At 42.7% G+C, this 15,993-nt stretch overlaps 2 protein-coding genes and 1 long non-coding RNA gene across 10 annotated transcripts; all 3 read right to left on the bottom strand.

The window, feature by feature from the left end:
- Window positions 1–25: 25 nt before the first annotated feature.
- Window positions 26–5,185, bottom strand: LOC112218465 (diacylglycerol O-acyltransferase 1). Of its 6 annotated transcripts, none has more exons than XM_024379284.2 (19): window positions 5,137–5,185; window positions 4,010–4,154; window positions 3,612–3,825; window positions 3,426–3,513; window positions 3,280–3,320; window positions 3,114–3,199; window positions 2,945–2,997; window positions 2,748–2,853; window positions 2,475–2,579; window positions 2,260–2,319; window positions 2,044–2,147; window positions 1,907–1,945; window positions 1,720–1,761; window positions 1,588–1,632; window positions 1,375–1,487; window positions 1,209–1,274; window positions 996–1,083; window positions 752–814; window positions 26–653 (listed from the first exon to the last, which is right to left on the bottom strand). In XM_024379284.2, exons 3-19 carry the CDS (start codon window positions 3,740–3,742, stop codon window positions 477–479), a joined length of 1,407 nt encoding a protein of 468 aa, XP_024235052.1. In that variant the 5' UTR covers window positions 3,743–3,825; window positions 4,010–4,154; window positions 5,137–5,185; the 3' UTR covers window positions 26–476. The 6 variants fall into 6 exon arrangements, with proteins under 6 accessions (XP_024235052.1, XP_024235051.1, XP_024235049.1 ...); XM_024379283.2 differs by lacking the exon at window positions 5,137–5,185 and adding an exon at window positions 5,075–5,107; XM_024379281.2 differs by lacking the exon at window positions 5,137–5,185 and adding an exon at window positions 4,252–4,338.
- A 5,705-nt stretch (window positions 5,186–10,890) lies between these two features.
- On the bottom strand, window positions 10,891–12,119 carry LOC121840066. The gene is made up of 2 exons (XR_006079353.1): window positions 11,820–12,119; window positions 10,891–11,312 (listed from the first exon to the last, which is right to left on the bottom strand). It is a non-coding gene; the product is annotated as an uncharacterized LOC121840066 (long non-coding RNA).
- Window positions 12,120–12,906: 787 nt separating this feature from the next.
- On the bottom strand, window positions 12,907–15,960 carry LOC112218464 (DNA-directed RNA polymerase II subunit RPB3). Of its 3 annotated transcripts, none has more exons than XR_006079352.1 (6): window positions 15,479–15,558; window positions 13,786–13,833; window positions 13,453–13,553; window positions 13,216–13,344; window positions 13,068–13,117; window positions 12,907–12,965 (listed from the first exon to the last, which is right to left on the bottom strand). XR_006079352.1 is itself a non-coding variant. In XM_024379279.2 (6 exons), exons 1-5 carry the CDS (start codon window positions 15,553–15,555, stop codon window positions 13,076–13,078), a joined length of 348 nt encoding a protein of 115 aa, XP_024235047.1. In that variant the 5' UTR covers window positions 15,556–15,960; the 3' UTR covers window positions 12,907–12,965; window positions 13,068–13,075. The 3 variants fall into 3 exon arrangements, 1 of the variants encoding a protein (XP_024235047.1); XM_024379279.2 differs by having other exon boundaries at window positions 13,453–13,504; window positions 15,479–15,960; XR_006079351.1 differs by lacking the exon at window positions 15,479–15,558 and having other exon boundaries at window positions 13,786–14,088.
- Between the last annotated feature and the right edge of the window lie 33 nt (window positions 15,961–15,993).

The raw sequence follows: 15,993 nt of genomic DNA, 5'->3' as shown, positions 1-15,993 counted from the left end.
GCCCCTTTAATAAACCAAAGATAACAAAGCTTCAAATGCGGTTTATTTAAAAGCACATTTCCCCATACTGAATAACAACAATTAGAAGCTACATATTTCAAACAGTGCTTAAATTCAACATGTTGTGGTTCACCAATAGTTCACCCAGCAGTTAATGTTGTCTGAAATAAGTTGGCTATAATCCATAAGCTTACAGTAACATTGGGTGAACCAAAACCATATGTTGATATACAGTGAATAAGCAGCCATATCTTTCATGTGAGGTTGAGTCATATCATTACATGATGTACCCACAGATTGTTCAAATTCAAAAGCATTATAAATAGCTGTGAAGGTGTTAATTTCATGAGTTTTTCAACAAAAATGGGAACAATTTGTCTGATATGCCGACTGTCCCTACAAATGGTCCATTGCTGGACATAAGTCTTATCAAAGGTATCCGAAAGTGCTATATCCAATTGTGTATACGACAGTGATCATGACAAACACTCAGAAACGGACAGTCCAGGAGGATGTTGGCCATGGTGACTCATGTAGTGGTCATGGAAATAGGTCATCATAGCCAGGGGAGGACCCAGTAGAAAGCACAGCCACACCAGCCCATTGCCATAGTTACCCTTGAAATAGTCTCCAAGGTAAACATCTACCAGGAGCTGGGACAGGGAAAAAGAGGGAGGAGTTAACATGCATGTTCACACACACTGCATAAACACATACAGTATATACTTGATGGTATTTCAGTTTCCCTCACCTCAAAGATCATCATGAAGAAGATCCATAGACGACAGCTGTGTAAGGGCAGAGCAATGACATACTGCAAGGAACAAAAAACTAAATGTAAATACATTACCATGGATTGTCTCATAGTAGCACAGGGGACAGCTTTGAGCAGTTAGCAACTAATCATTATTTCACACAGGATAACTGAACTGATTGTACTCACCCATCTACACCATAATAACAATAACAACCAGTCCTACTATGACCAGTCCTACCTCGCAAAGGGCAGCTGACATCAGGAAGACCAGCAGATCTGCTTGCTTTTGTGACACCCTCTTTTTCAGTAGTGGTGTATACAAGTGTCTTTATGTAAGAGAAAGAGACAGCGAGGGATAAAAAGTGATAGAAGTTAGTTTTACACACACAGTCCATACCTCTTCTGAGAGAGAATGGGAAAAGTCTACTTAGGTGTCAAGGGTCACTACTACCTGTAGCGCCACTTATGAAGAGGAATATTCCAATTCCCCCAAAAACATTTTAGTGTTTTAGCATTCCTGCAGATGAAAATATGAATCTATTAAACATATGTTACTCTATTACACATAAACACATACAAGTGGATCATCCAAAATGAAAGATTAGGATATAACAGACCACCAATCCCCATAGAAATGGCGGTCTCCAAAGCACAACAGTTCAGCACAGAAGTTCAGGTAGGAGTGAGAAAACAGGAAAGAGAACATCAACCACAAGAAGTGGTTGGGAGCCTGTAAAGGAAATTGCACCTCTTTATTGACACGGCTATTGTTTGATACCACCAAAACATACTAATAATGCTCCACTACCCTAAAACACAAACATGCTTACCACAAGCTCCATCAAGTGCTCCACCCTGGTAGTGATGTCCATATTCTAGAGGAAAGGAAAAGTCAGAGGAAATAATGTGAGATTATTATATCATTACATTTTTGATGAAAAGGGGATATTGCTTTCACTCACAGAGAAGGAGTTTTCTGATCTCTGGAAGATGGGTTCAATCCACTGATAGGAAAACAAAAGGTACGCATGGAATAGAATTACAATGGGTAACAAAGATAAAGCTATTTCAAATTAATTCTAGATAGATGGATAGACTTGCAAACAGAAGGATAATTGAATACCAAACCTAGAAGTTAAAACATATCACCTGCTGCACAACTCCCACAATAATTTGAGTAAGGACCACCTGAAAGTAGAGGCCCAAAATAAGATGGTGGATAATCAATGCATATTAACATTATAATTACACAGGATAGGTATTGTGTGGGTGAGGTTCTCTCTCACCATTTCTATCAGCGTCTTACAAAGAACGTTGATACGGACCCTCGGTGTGAAGGGGAAGTTTCGCTGGTAGCATAAAGTGGGCGCCAGGAGAAAGTAGTAAAGGTCTGACAGAGAGAACAGTCAATGTCATTAACTGTCTATGCGTTCTTAGTCTACAACTAGACAGGCAGAAATTGTGCACAAGCCATTACGCGTGAGAAAGAATGACGTTCTCACCTTTAATAGTTAGGTGTTCTATATGTTTTTTCGTCTCATGTAATACACACTTGTCCGTTCCTGGAAAACAGATACAGATATTCACCACACCAGAAATCCAAACAGAGGAATTATCTTCAGCCTAAGCAGTAATTACAATTAGTGATAACTGCAGGAAATCAACCAGCGGTAACTGCAGCCACGAAGGAAAAACAAAACAGTTCCCACTGACATACCTGATGATGGAACAGACCCCTGACGATACCAACTGTTGGTTTCTTGGTAAGAATAAAGCTTGAGCCCAAGAACAGTGTAGGTCCAGAGTGAGAAATATGCTCCCCCTGATAGGCAGATAGTGAAACAGTTTCACCAGACAGGGTGAGTCATCATCTTAAATTGAGGTTGCACATCCACACAAAGCTAAATATACTCTATTGCAATGGAGCCATAACAACCTGGAATTTCAGGTACAGGTCAATATCTGTGCAGATCATACTTGCGGTATTTACCTGTTGATATTGAAGTATCATATAGAATGATGACAGCAGGGAAAAGTGTTAGTAATCCCAGGTTCCCCAGGTGTAAACAGTGCCCTGCACTTGGGGATAGTGTTCCCTAGAATCAACACCCACATATCAACCTTTGTGAGACAGTTCACATAGCCTAGCCTCTCTTATTTGAAAAGCCAAGGGTAGAACTGTCTCACCTTATCCAGACACCTCTCAAGTAGCAGAGCAGCAATAGCAAACATATTGGCAGCTGCAAAGGTGAGAGAAGCATGAAGGATGAGTGAGTTTATTACTCAAATTCATTAACAGTATATTTCTTGTGCAGTTGGTTAAGCTGACAATAGTGCAGTGGTGACAAAGCCTCACCCAGTATGAGGTTGACAGACGGCCAGTTGTAATGGTCCTCCATAAGGTGCTCCAAGACTTTCCTCAAGTCAATCAAGAAGCCGTGTCTGTTCAGAAGAGGGTATGTCAGAGAAAAAAAGAAAACACATTAATTGCTAATTGAGTGTGTGTCCGTGTGTGTACTCACTGTATAAAGTTATCCAGGAACAGGTGAGCATGGGTCAAGATCTGAAAAAACAACAACACACAAAATACAACAATATTGGTCTCTTCTCTTTCCCTGCATAGCGTATAGAACTTGATCACATTTTGTATCCAGAGAGAATGACTCACCAGAAGGATAATGATCCAGTTGAGAATCCCTCTATAGTTTGTGAAGCGGCTGTCAGAGCTCAGTAAGGAATCCTGGACACTGTGACAGCTGCAGTGACAAAATGACATCAACATATTCAGTCAATAACAATTAAATCATGGGAATATCTGGAGATTTAGAGATATAGGTTTAATATGAATGTGTACCAGAACATGTCCATGTCTGGATGTGGTTCAGTGGGAGGATCCGAGCTAGAATTGCCATAGTACTGACATTTCTCTTCCACATCAAGTGAAGAAGAGGAGAGGGCACAGGCCTCTGGTTCTGCTGCAGACATCTCAGCCTCTGTGTTGATGGTGTCATCAGTACATCAGACAAAGTTGAAAAGGCACATCAAGATATCCACATCAACTTCTCTATCTGAAACAAAAAGCAGAGATTGTCTTGTTGCAACTTGCAAGCATTGCTATAATCTTCATAAATGTAGAAAATGACAAAGGTAGTAAAAAAACAAATGTTCATTCATTTTACTGTCAAGGCAGGGAAGCAATTTGCATAGTGAATTATTAGGTTTTAAAATAAATTGCACATGAGCCACCCCCACCTTGTAGATTACGAGGCAGCGTTCAACAAACGCAATATTGTTGCTCCTCGTCTCTGTCGCAACATTGTTGCTGTTTTTATGACTGATATCATGCAATAATAGTCGGTTCTGACCTGACATCAATTGCCTCGAATTGATGATCTTTCTGCAAAGAAATGTGAAAAACATATTGGCAATCATTTGAACATGAATATCTACTCATCTCACGTCTCCATTTTTCTGCATGTTCACGATCCACGCACCATTCCGTTAGCGTGCAAGTCATCATGATGCAGATGGTACAGTTTGTCCGGACCAATGATTTATATTTACACTAGATGACATATAGGGGGCACTGTGTTAAAGCAAGCGTGCCTCCATCTGAAGTCCTCCCTTCACCGTTGAGAAAAATATTTTGGAAAGCTATAGAAATGCATTTATTATATTACAGACACCTTAATGCATATTTTTTTAATTATATTATGTGAGCTAAACATAAAAAATGTAAAATAACACAAACCTTAAAGTATATATATATATATTATTTTACCTTTATTTAACTAGGCAAGTCAGTTAAGAACAAATTCTTCTTTTCAATGACGGCCTAGGGTTAACTGCCTGCAGAACGACAGATTTGTACCTTGTCAGCTCGGGGGTTTGAACTTGCAACCTTCCGTTTACTAGTCCAACGCTCTAACCACTAGGCTACCCTGCCGCCCCATATTTAGATCACTAATGTTTCGGTCTCCCATACAACAATAAATAAAAATACTTAAATACATGTAATTTTGTCCTTGAAACATTTAAAGGTAGACTCAGCGAAATGACATTGCCACCAGCAGCACCGCAGATATTGAAATAAGCCAGATGCAAGACACAGTCACTGCGCACGGGTTTGCTTCAGGCTGTTAGAGCGTGGTAGCCACGGGACCAAAATAGCGTAGAAGTGGAGCCTTGCGATTCAACACTCTTAGTTGTTGCAGAAATTGACCCACTATGATGTTTACTCTTTGCGTCTACGTCATATCTATTTTTACAATCCAAGCTTGATGTCTTCAATCTCACACAAATGATCAATGCATTTACCAGGTACGGTTCCAAATCCGTAAACACGGGCACCCTCATAGATGTAATCCTAACTAACTCACCCTCCAAATACACCTGTTTTCAATCAAGATCTCAGCGATCACTGCCTCATTGCCTGCATCCGTAATGGGTCAGCGGTCAAACGGCCTCCACTCATCACTGTCAAACGCACCTTAAAAAACTTCTGCGAGCAGGCCTTTCTAATTGACCTGGCCGGGGTATCCTGGAATGACATTGACCTCATCCCGTCAGTAGATGATGCCTGGCTATTCTTTAAAAGTGCCTTCCTCACCATCTTAAATAAGCATGCCACATTCAAAAAAATGTAGACCTAGGAATAGATATAGTCCTTGGTTCACTCCAGACCTGTCTGCCCTTGACCAGCACAAAAACATCCTGTGGCGTTCTGTATTAGCACCGATTAGCCCCCGTGATATGCAACTTTTCAGGGAAATTAGGAACAAATATACACAGGCAGTAAGGAAAGCTAAGGCTAGCTTTTTCAAACAGAAATTTGCATCATGTAGTACTAACTAAAAAAGGTTCTGGGACATTGTAAAGTCCATGGAGAATAAGAGCACCTCCTCCCAGCTGCCCACTGCTCTGAGGCTAGGAAACACTGTCACCACCGATAAATCCACTATAATTGAGAATTTCAATAAGCATTTCTCTACGGCTGGCCATGCTTTCCACCTGGCTACTCCTACCTCGGTCAAACTGCCTGGCACCCTCCACAGCAACCCGCCAAAGCCCCCACCATTTCTCCTTTACCCAAATCCAGATAGCTGATGTTCTGAAAGAGCTGCAAACTCTGGATCCCTACAAATCAGCCGGGCTAGACAATCTGGACCCTCTCTTTCTAAAATTACCTGCAGAAATTGTTGCAACTCCTATTACTAGCCTGTTCAACCTCTCTTTCGTATCGTCTGAGATTCCCAAAGATTGGAAAGCTGCCGCGGTCATCCCCCTCTTCAAAAGACCCAAACTGCTACAGACCTATATCTATCCTACCCTAGACCTTTCTAAGGTCTTTGAAAGCCAAGTTAACAAACATATTACAGACCATTTCGAATCCCACCGTACCTTCTCCGCTATGCAATCTGGTTTCAGAGCTGGTCATGGGTGCACCTCAGCCACGCTCAAGGTCCTAAACGACATCATAACCGCCATCGATAAGAGACATTACTGTGCAGCCGTATTCATCGACCTGGCCAAGGCTTTCGACTCTGTCAATCACCACATTCTTATTGGCAGACTCGACAGCCTTGGTTTCTCAAATGATTGCCTCACCTGGTTTACCACCTACTTCTCTGATAGAGTTCAGTGTGTCAAATCGGAGGGCCTGTTGTCCGGACCTCTGGCTGTCTCTATGGGGGTGCCACAGGGTTCAATCCTCGGGCCGACTCTCTTCTCTGTATACATCAATGATGTCGCTCTTGCTGCTGGTGATTCTCTGGTACACCTCTACGCAGACGACACCAATCTGTATACTTCTGGCCCCTCTTTGGACACTGTGTTAAATAACATCCAGACGAGCTGCAATGCCATACATCTCTCCTTCCGTGGCCTCCAACTGCTCTTAAACGCAGGGAAAACTAAATGCATGCTATTCAACCGATCACTGCCCGCACCTGCTCGCCTGTCCAGCATCACTACTCTGGATGGCTCTGACTTAGAATACGTGGACAACTACAAATACCTAGGTGTCTGGTTAGACTGTAAACTCTCCTTACAGTCTCACATTAAGCATCTCCAATCCAAAATTAAATCTAGAATCGGCTTCCTATATCGCAACAAAGCATCCTTCACTCATGCTGCTAAACATACCCTCGTAAAACTGACCATCCTACCGATCCTTGACTTCGGTGATGTCATCTATAAAATAGCTTCCAACACTCTACTCAACAAACTGGATGCAGTCTATCACAGTGCCATCCGTTTTGTCACCAAAGCTCCATACACTACCCACCATTGCAACCTGTACGCTCTCGTTGGTTGGCCCTCGCTTCATACGCGTCGCCAAACCCACAGGTTGTCTACAAGTCTCTGCTAGGTAAAGCCCCGCCTTATCTCAACTCACTGGTCACCATAGCAGCACCCACTCGTAGCACGTGCTCTAGCAGGTATATCTCACTGGTCACCCCCAAAGCCAATTCCTCCTTTGGTTGTCTTTTCTTCCAGTTCTCTGCTGCCAATGACTGGAACGAACTGCAAAAATCTCTGAAGCTGGAGACTCATATCTCCCTCACTAACTTTAAGCACCAGCTTTCAGAGCAGCTCACAGATCACTGCACCTGTACATAGCCCATCTATCTACCTACCTCATCCCCATACACTATTTATTTATTTATCTTGCTCCTTTGCACCCCAGTATCTCTACTTGCTTCATCTTCTGCACATCTACCATTCCAGTGTTTAATTGCTATATTGTAATTACTTTGCCACCATGGCCTATTTATTGCCTTAACTCCCTTATCTTACCTCATTTGCACTCACTGTATATAGACTTTTGTTTTCTTTTGTTCTACTGTATTATTGATTATGTTTTGTTTATTCCATGTGTAACTCTGTGTTGTTGTATGTGTCGCTCTGTGTTATTGCTATGCTTTATCTTGGCCAGGTCGCAGTTGCAAATGAGAACTTGTTCTCAAGTAGCCTACTTGGTTAAATAAAGGTGAAAATAAAAATAAAATAAATATCGCTGAGTCTGCCTTTAATCAAATCAGTGAAGGCTACTGAGGGGAGGACGGCACATACTAATGTCCAGAATGGAGTAAATGGAATGGTATCAAACAAATGTTTTGTTTTTATTCTCATGTGTTTGATACCATTCCATTTACTCTATTCCAGCCATTATTACGAGCTGTCTTCCTCTCAGCAGCCTCCACTGATTGAAATACTGTAGAATTCTCCACTGATTCCTATGAAGGACTGCTCCTACTGGGGAGTGCCAATATGGCTGAAAGGTGGCTTCAAAGCCTCTCAATGGTCAATACATAGGGGTGAGGCAACACGTCGAGGCAACACGGTCGGGACTGATGGTCTGTTTACTGTTTATACCTTTGTGGCTAGATGTAGTAGCCCTACAGCGCAATCTAGTGGTCATGTCAGGGGCAATAGTTGTTGTCAACTAGTATTGTGGTAGTATTGTAGCTAAGCCAGGACACCTTCAAAAGGAAGGCCAAGATCATCAGAGACCTCAGCCACCAGAGCCACAGCCATTTCTCCCCGCTTAAAATCAAATCAAATTGTATTTGTCACAATGAAAATAGTCCGGGTAGCCATTTGATTAACTGTTCAGCAGTCTTATGGCTTGGGGGTAGAATCTGTTAAGGAGCCTTTTGGACCTAGACTTGGTACTCCGGTACCGCTGGCATGCGGTAACAGAGAGAACAGTCTATGACTTGGGTGACTGGAGTCTATGACAATTTTTTGGGCCTTCCTCTGACACGCCTAGTATAGAGGTCATCGATGGCAGGAAGCTTGGTCCCAGTGATGAACTGGGTCTTACGCACTACCCTCTGTAGAACCTTACAGTCGGATCCAGAGCAGTTGCCATACCAGGCGGGGATGCAACTGGTCAGGATGCCCTCGATAGTACAGCTGTAAAACTTTTGAGGATCTGGGGACCCATGCCAAATCTTTTCAGTCTCCTGAGGGGGAATAGGCGTTGTCATGCTCTCTTCACGACTGTCTTGATGTGGACACCAAGGAACTTGAAGCTCTTGACCCGTTCCACTACAGCCTTGTCGATGTGAATGGGGTCGTGTTTGGCTCTCATTTTCCTGTAGTCCACAATCAGCTCCTTTGTCTTGCTGACATTGAGGGAGATGTTGTTGTCCTGGCACCACACTGCCAGGTCTCTGACCTTCTCCCTATAGTCTCATCATTTCCAGTGATCAGGCCTACCACCGTTTTGTCGTAAGCAAACTTAATGATGGTGTTTATGTCGTGCTTGGCCACGCAGTTATTGGTGAACAGGGAGTACAGGATGTGAATAAGCACACACCCCTGAGGGGCGCCCATATTGAGTACCAGCATGGCAGATGTGTTGTTGCCTACCCTTACCACCTGGGAGCAGCCCGTCACAAAGTCCAGGATCCAGTTGCAGAGGGAGGAAGTCCAGGATCCAGTTACAGAGGGAGGTATTTAGTCCCAGGGTCCTTAGCTTACTGATGACCTTTGTGGGCACTATGGTGTTGAACACTGAGCTGTAGTCAATGAACAGCATTCTCACATAGGTGTTCCTTCTGTCCAGGTGGGAAAGGGCAGTGCAGAGTGCAATTCAGATTGTGTTATCTGTGGGTCAGTATGCGAATTGGAGTGGTTATAGGGTTTCCGGGATGATGGTGTTCCATCACTCAGACATTTGCAGTACAGGAGCATCGTGGCTAAAACTCAGTGGTGGAAAAAGTACACAATTTTCATAGTAAAAGTTAAGATACCTTAAAAGAAAATGACTCAAGTAAAAGTGAAAGTCACACAGTAAAATAGTTGAGTAAAAGTCTAAAAGTATTTGGTTTTACATGTACTTAAGTATCAAAAGTAAAAGTATAAATCATTTAAAATTCCTTATATTAAGCAAACCAGACGACACGATTTTCTTATTTTATTCATTTACAAATAGCCAGGGGCAGTTCAACACTGAGACATAATTTACAAATGAAGCATTTGTGTTTAGTGAGTCTGCCAGATAAGAGGCAGTAGGGATGACCAGGGATTTTCCTGTCCTGCTAAGCATTCAAAATGTAACCAGTACTTTTGGGTGCCAGGGAAAATGTAAGAAGTAAAAAGCACATTATTTTCTTTAGGAATGTAGTGGAGTGAAAATTGTCAAAAGTATTAATAGTAAAGTATATATTTACATAAATTGATAATAGGTAGAGGCTTCAGCGTTCTCCTATCAGTGGCTGGTGGGAGTAGCAATTGAAGGGTGGGCTCATTGTAATGGCTGGAATGGAGTAAATGGAAAGGAGTCAAACATGTGGTTTCCACGTTTGGTGTTTAACCCATTCCAGCCATAACAATGAGCCAATCCTCCAATAGCTCCTCCCACCAGCCGCCACTTCCTCATATGTATATCATTTCTGTAAGACTAAAAATTAAGAAATGGCACATTGCGCAAGCCCTGCTCCAATGGGAATTTGCACATGTTTATTCTTTTTGGAACAGTAACGGACACGTTATATCATACTTACACTTTAAAATCACTTATTCCCCAACAGGGGGACCGAGGTTGTTGGGATCCGCAGTAGTCACTGACACCGTTATCTGAAACCTTTCTAACAGTACTATCATGTTTGTAGGACTTATAGTTGAAACCGAAATGTACTTTATTTGGGTAGTATACAATCTTATGCTTCGTTTAGAAATCGCCACCAGAGTTTAAGGCAAAAATGAAAGCAGGGTGGTTGGTAGGAGTGTAACGCAAAGGTTGCGTGTTAATCTCATCATGGATAACTTTTGCTTTTTAGCTAATTAGCAAGTACTTACTGTTAGCTAACCCTTTCCTTCACATAACCAACTACTAACCTTAAACCCTAGCCTAGCTAACGTAAGCCACAATAAATTGGAATTCGTAACATACTAAATGGATGGACATTAATAATACATATCATATGAATTGTAACATACTAAATGGAGTCTCTCTGATTTACATACAGAATAATACGAAATGTTCTGAGACCACTTTGCAAGAGAAGGTATATAGGGCTTGTTTGCATTTAGAATATTCTTTGTAGAATTTAGTCCCACATCAGTGACTGCTCACCTATGCTCGCATTCATCACCTTATATTCAAAGACAAGCACATTCAATCTGGATGAACATTTGAGTTTATTCTTTCGGTAGACAAAATAAACCATTCAAAACATATTCCCGCAAACAACTTCAACAAAAAGGACAAATATTAACATAGCAGAGAACGAAGAGAAAGGACAAAATGTGGTGGACGATATACAAACTGCTTATTTCAGTTGGCGAGCTCTTGAATAAACTTTTTTCCTGCTTACATCAGGTTTGTTGTCATCCAAAAAGTTTGATTTGCAACTGGATCTGCTCTCCAAGTCTCAATGTTGTAGGACTGGCTAAAACTGCAGGTCTCAGTTGATAGTGAGGACGTCACTCTGGATTTCGTGGCTCAGCTGGGTCTGTAAATCACTCCGTTTCTTTTTCAGCACTGCCAGAGCAGACATGACGATGGTCTCAGGTCGCATTGAGCCACACGTCGTAATAGAACCTGCAAAAGTTTGAGACAACAGAAATGAACCGTGACGTCGCTGCCATCTTTATCATCACATACTGCTCTAACAATCAAAACCTCTATCACATACTGGTATTGTCATCATAGGAATGGACACTGATGATTAGGGATGGGTATTTTAATTGATTTCACCACCATTCAAATCATGTTTTGTCAGATATCGGCTATCTGTTTCAGCAGAAGGGTGGGGCGAGAGAGGAGCATGGGCCAGTGTGTGTGTGACAGTCTGTGCACGGAGGGAGAGAAAGTAGCCAAAGCGACTCCCGCTAGTTATAGGCAAACTTATTGCTGCCATAGGTTATCATACCATCTGGTAGTGCATGTTTTGACTGCATCAAATCTTTGTACCTAAAGAAGCTAGCCAGCTACAGTAGCCATCTAAGTTAGTCAGCTAGCTAGCTAAAGTAGTATGGCTAATTGAGAAAAGTTTGCTGTGCTCCCCGTACTGGTCTACAAGACCTCCATTCATATGAAACGGCCTACCTGTTGGTTGAGCATTGTAGCCGCCTACATCTCATTTAGCCAATTCTATTTTGCATTGATTATTAATCTCCCACTTCGCTTGTCACACATGGAGACCGACTGTAGCGCTGTTTTGATTGACCGAAATGTGTGTAAACTAGGTGACTTATTCTATGGGTCGCAACATGTGTTGAATGTCAGTCTATCCTTGTAGGCTATGTAGCATCGTCACATACAGTGCCTTCGGAAAGTATTCAGACCCCTTGACTTTTTCCACGTTTTGTTACGTTACAACCTTATTCTAAAATTGATTAAACATGTTTCCCCCTCAATCTACACATAATACCCCACAATGACAAAACAAAAACAGGTTTTTAGAAATGTTCACTAATTTATATAAATAAAAACTGATATATACATTTACATAAGTATTCAGACCCTTTATTCAGTACATTGTTGAAGCACCGATTGGCAGTGACTACCGCAATGATTCTTCTTGGGTATGACACTACAAGCTTGGCACACCTGTATTTCGGGAGTATCTCCCATTCTTCTCTGCAAACCCTCAAACTGCCAGGTTGGATGGGGAGTGTTGCTGCATAGATATTTTCAGGTCTCTCCAGAGATGTTCGATCAGGTTCAAGTCCGGGCTCTGGCCGGGCCACTCAAGGACATTCAGACACTTGTACTGAAGCCACTCCTGCGTTGTCTTGGCTGTGTGCTAGGGTTGTTGTCTAATTGGAAGGTGAACCGTCGCCCCAGTCTGAGGACCTGAGCACTCTGGAGCAGTTCATGGATCTCTCTGTACTTTGCTCTGTTCATCTTTGCCTTGATCCTGACTAGTCTCCCGGTCCCTGCCGCTGAAAAACATCCCCCTAGCATGATGCTGCCACCATGCTTCACCGTAGGGATGGTGCCAGGTTTCCTCCAGACGTGATCCTTGGCATTCAGGCCAAAAAGTTCAATCTTGGTCTCATCAGAACAGAGAATCTGGTTTCTCATGGTCAGAGTCTTTAGGTGACTTTTGGCAAACTCCAAATGGGCTGTCATGTGACTTTTTACTGAGGAGTGGCTTCAGTCTGGCCACTACCATAAAGGCCTGAATGGTGAAGTGCTGCAGAGATTGTTGTGCTTCTGGAAGGTTATCCCCATCGCCACAGAGGAACTCTGTGGCAGAGTTGAGAGAGAGAAACAGAGGTAGTGTGTGTAAGACACCAAATATTTATAATAAAATGCTGTAATAGAAGACCATGGGGAAGAGCAGCTCACCATCCTGTTCAACAGTCATTGGGATCATTGTCTCGACTCTTGGAGGTCACCTGAAGATCAGATAATATAGAAGTCAACTCAGTTCTGAAGAAAATAATAAGGGGAGGAAAGTCTACGTTGAATTATGGTTGAATGGAAGCTCACTCACAGGGATGACTCGAGGGTGGTTGGACAGCAGGTCTCGTGAGGTCACATGCCGTGTCTGGTCCGCTGTGCAGCAAACGTCCAGCGTCAGTTCAACAGAGCATTCTGGGCAGAAATCGTCACATGTACAGTCCTGCGGTAGAGGGGAAGAGAGGGACAAAGCATTAGGAGTTTCATCTTCAAGTAAGCATGGCTGGCAATGATACTTTCAGCCATCTTCATCAGGTGTTCAAATGCTTACTCTGGAGTACTGCATCTTGTCCACAACATCATCCCTTGTGAGGGGGAAAGACCTGAAAATGTGGTCATAGTTTTCAGTGCAATATTGGAACACAGGAGGCACTAGAAGGGACAAAAACAAAGTTGTACAATTCACTACATTCCCACTCTTCGAGCAATGAACTCATCGTGGATCACAGAAGAATTTGCATCAATTTGAATCCAATCAATAGCTGAAATGAGACGTGAGATTAACATTTACACGAACCATTGTGGCGAGGACATGGATCTTACAAACTGCTACACATTCATAATATTATTAATAAGAACAAGCACAGGCGATAGAGTAACTTACCTATTGTTGCAATCTCTGACAAAGACACGTCGGATGGAATTTGCAACCCTTTATAATCAGACAACACATGTGAAAGAACACATTAACATTGTAACTTCAGCCAATAGCGGTCTCATGTAACATTTAAGCTTATGATCTAGCTAGCCCTCCGGGGTGATGAGCAGGCACTACTACCCTGCACTTGTTTCGAAAATCCCAGACCTGCCCTGTATATAAAAAAAGTATGTGGAAACCCCTTAAAATGTGTAGATTCTGCTATTTCAGCCACACCCGTTGCTGACAAGTGTATAAAATCGAGCACACAGCCATGCAATCTCCAAAGACAAACATTGCCAGTAGAACAGCCTTACTGAAGAGCTCAGTGACTTTCAACGTGGCACCATCAAAGGATCCAACAAGTCAGTTTGTAAAATTTCTGCCCTGCTAGAGCTGCCCCAGTCAACTGGAAGTGCTGTTATTGTGAAGTGGAAACGTCTAGGAGCAACAACAGCTCAGCCGCAAAGTGGTAGGCCACAGAAGCTCACAAAATATTTGATCTGACAACGGGACAGCCGAGGGCTGAAGTGGGAAAAGATTGTCTGTCCTCGGTTGCAACACTCACTACGAGTTCCAAACTGCCTCTGGAAGCAACGTCAGCACAAGAACTGTTCGTCGGGAGCTTCATGAAATGTGTTTCCATAGCCGAGCAGCCACACACAAGCCTAAGATCACCATGCGCAATGCCAAGCGTCAGCTGGAGTGGTGTAAAGCTCGCAGCCATTGGACTCTGGACCAGTGGAGACGCGTTCTCTGGAGTGATGAATCACACTTCACCATCTGGCAGTCAGACGGATGAATCTGGGTTTGGCAGATGCCAGGAGAATGCTACCTGCCTAAATGCAAAGTGACAACTGTAAAGTTTGGCGGAGGCGGTATAATGGTCTGGGCTAAGCCCCTTAGTTCCAGTGAATGGAAATGTTAATGCTACAATATACAATGACATTCTAGACAATTATGTGCTTCAATTTTGGGACAACATCTTGGGGGAAAGCCTTTTGCTGTTTCAGCATTACAATGCCCCTGTGTACAAAGTGATGTCCATACAGAAATAGCTTGTCGAGATTGGTGTGATAGAACTTGACTGGCCTGCGCAGAGCCCTGACCTCAAGCCCATTGAACACCTTTAGGATGAATTGGAACACCAGCTGTGAGCCAGGCCTAATCGTTTCACTAATGCTCGTGGCTGAATGGAAGCAAGTCCCCGCAGCAACGTTCCAACGTGTAGTGCAAAGCCTTTCCAGAAGAGCGATGGCTGTTTTCGCAGCAAAAGGAGGACCAACTCCATATTAATATCCATGATTTTGGAATGAGTTGTTCGACAAGCAGGTGTCCACATACACTGAATAACCAAAAGTATGTTGGAACATACATTGGTTACATCGTGGGAGGCAACCCGTCTCTCGGCTGCTCCCTCCCAGCAAGCCAACTAGTGACCTAACGCTATGTAACTTTACACATGATTTGGTCTAATATTCCATTGCTGCGTCATCATTGACGTGCATACAGAAATATTAAAACATGGACATATGTCATGCTGTAGTTATTTAAATTAATTAAGAATCAGCAGGAGCCAGCTATTCATTGCACTGGCTACGTAATGAGCTCGTTCACTAGCAAGCTAACGTTTGGATAATTAATTTAAATGGTTACTCACGACAGATCGGTGTTCTCTATGACAAATTTAACATTCTCATCCGTCAATTCTGTGATTGGCTGGTTAGCATACGGCATTGTTAACGTATGAGAAAAGCACAGGTATAAATTCTTTATCGATCAGTCTATTAAAAAAAAAAAAAAAAAACACCGCAAGGCGCGAAGGCTTCAATCGAGGACGACTCGTCCTCATTGGCCAAATTAAAATGGTCTGTGATTGGTTACCAATTTGTGGTGGGTGTGTTTAACATCCGGGTCACACCTTTCCCCCGTGACGTCGAGAAAGATGATTCAAAATAAAAGTTTAGTGCGCTTAGGTAAAACACTTATGACGCGTTCCAGACAACTGGGAACTACTGAAAAAAAACGAACTCTGACTTGGAAAAATCAACTTGAACGTTCATCGAAACTGGCACCTTTCCAGAACTCCCGACTTTCTGACCTTAAGATCGCTGATGTCATGACTTGACCCCATTGTTTTCCTGAGTTCCCAGTTGTCTTGAAAGCACCAACAGC

The sequence above is a fragment of the Oncorhynchus tshawytscha genome, linkage group LG19 (assembly GCF_018296145.1).
Source record: "Oncorhynchus tshawytscha isolate Ot180627B linkage group LG19, Otsh_v2.0, whole genome shotgun sequence".
Classification (NCBI taxonomy): domain Eukaryota; kingdom Metazoa; phylum Chordata; class Actinopteri; order Salmoniformes; family Salmonidae; genus Oncorhynchus; species Oncorhynchus tshawytscha.
Note: the sequence above shows the minus strand (reverse complement) of the source record. Positions and strands in the feature narration are given on the sequence as shown.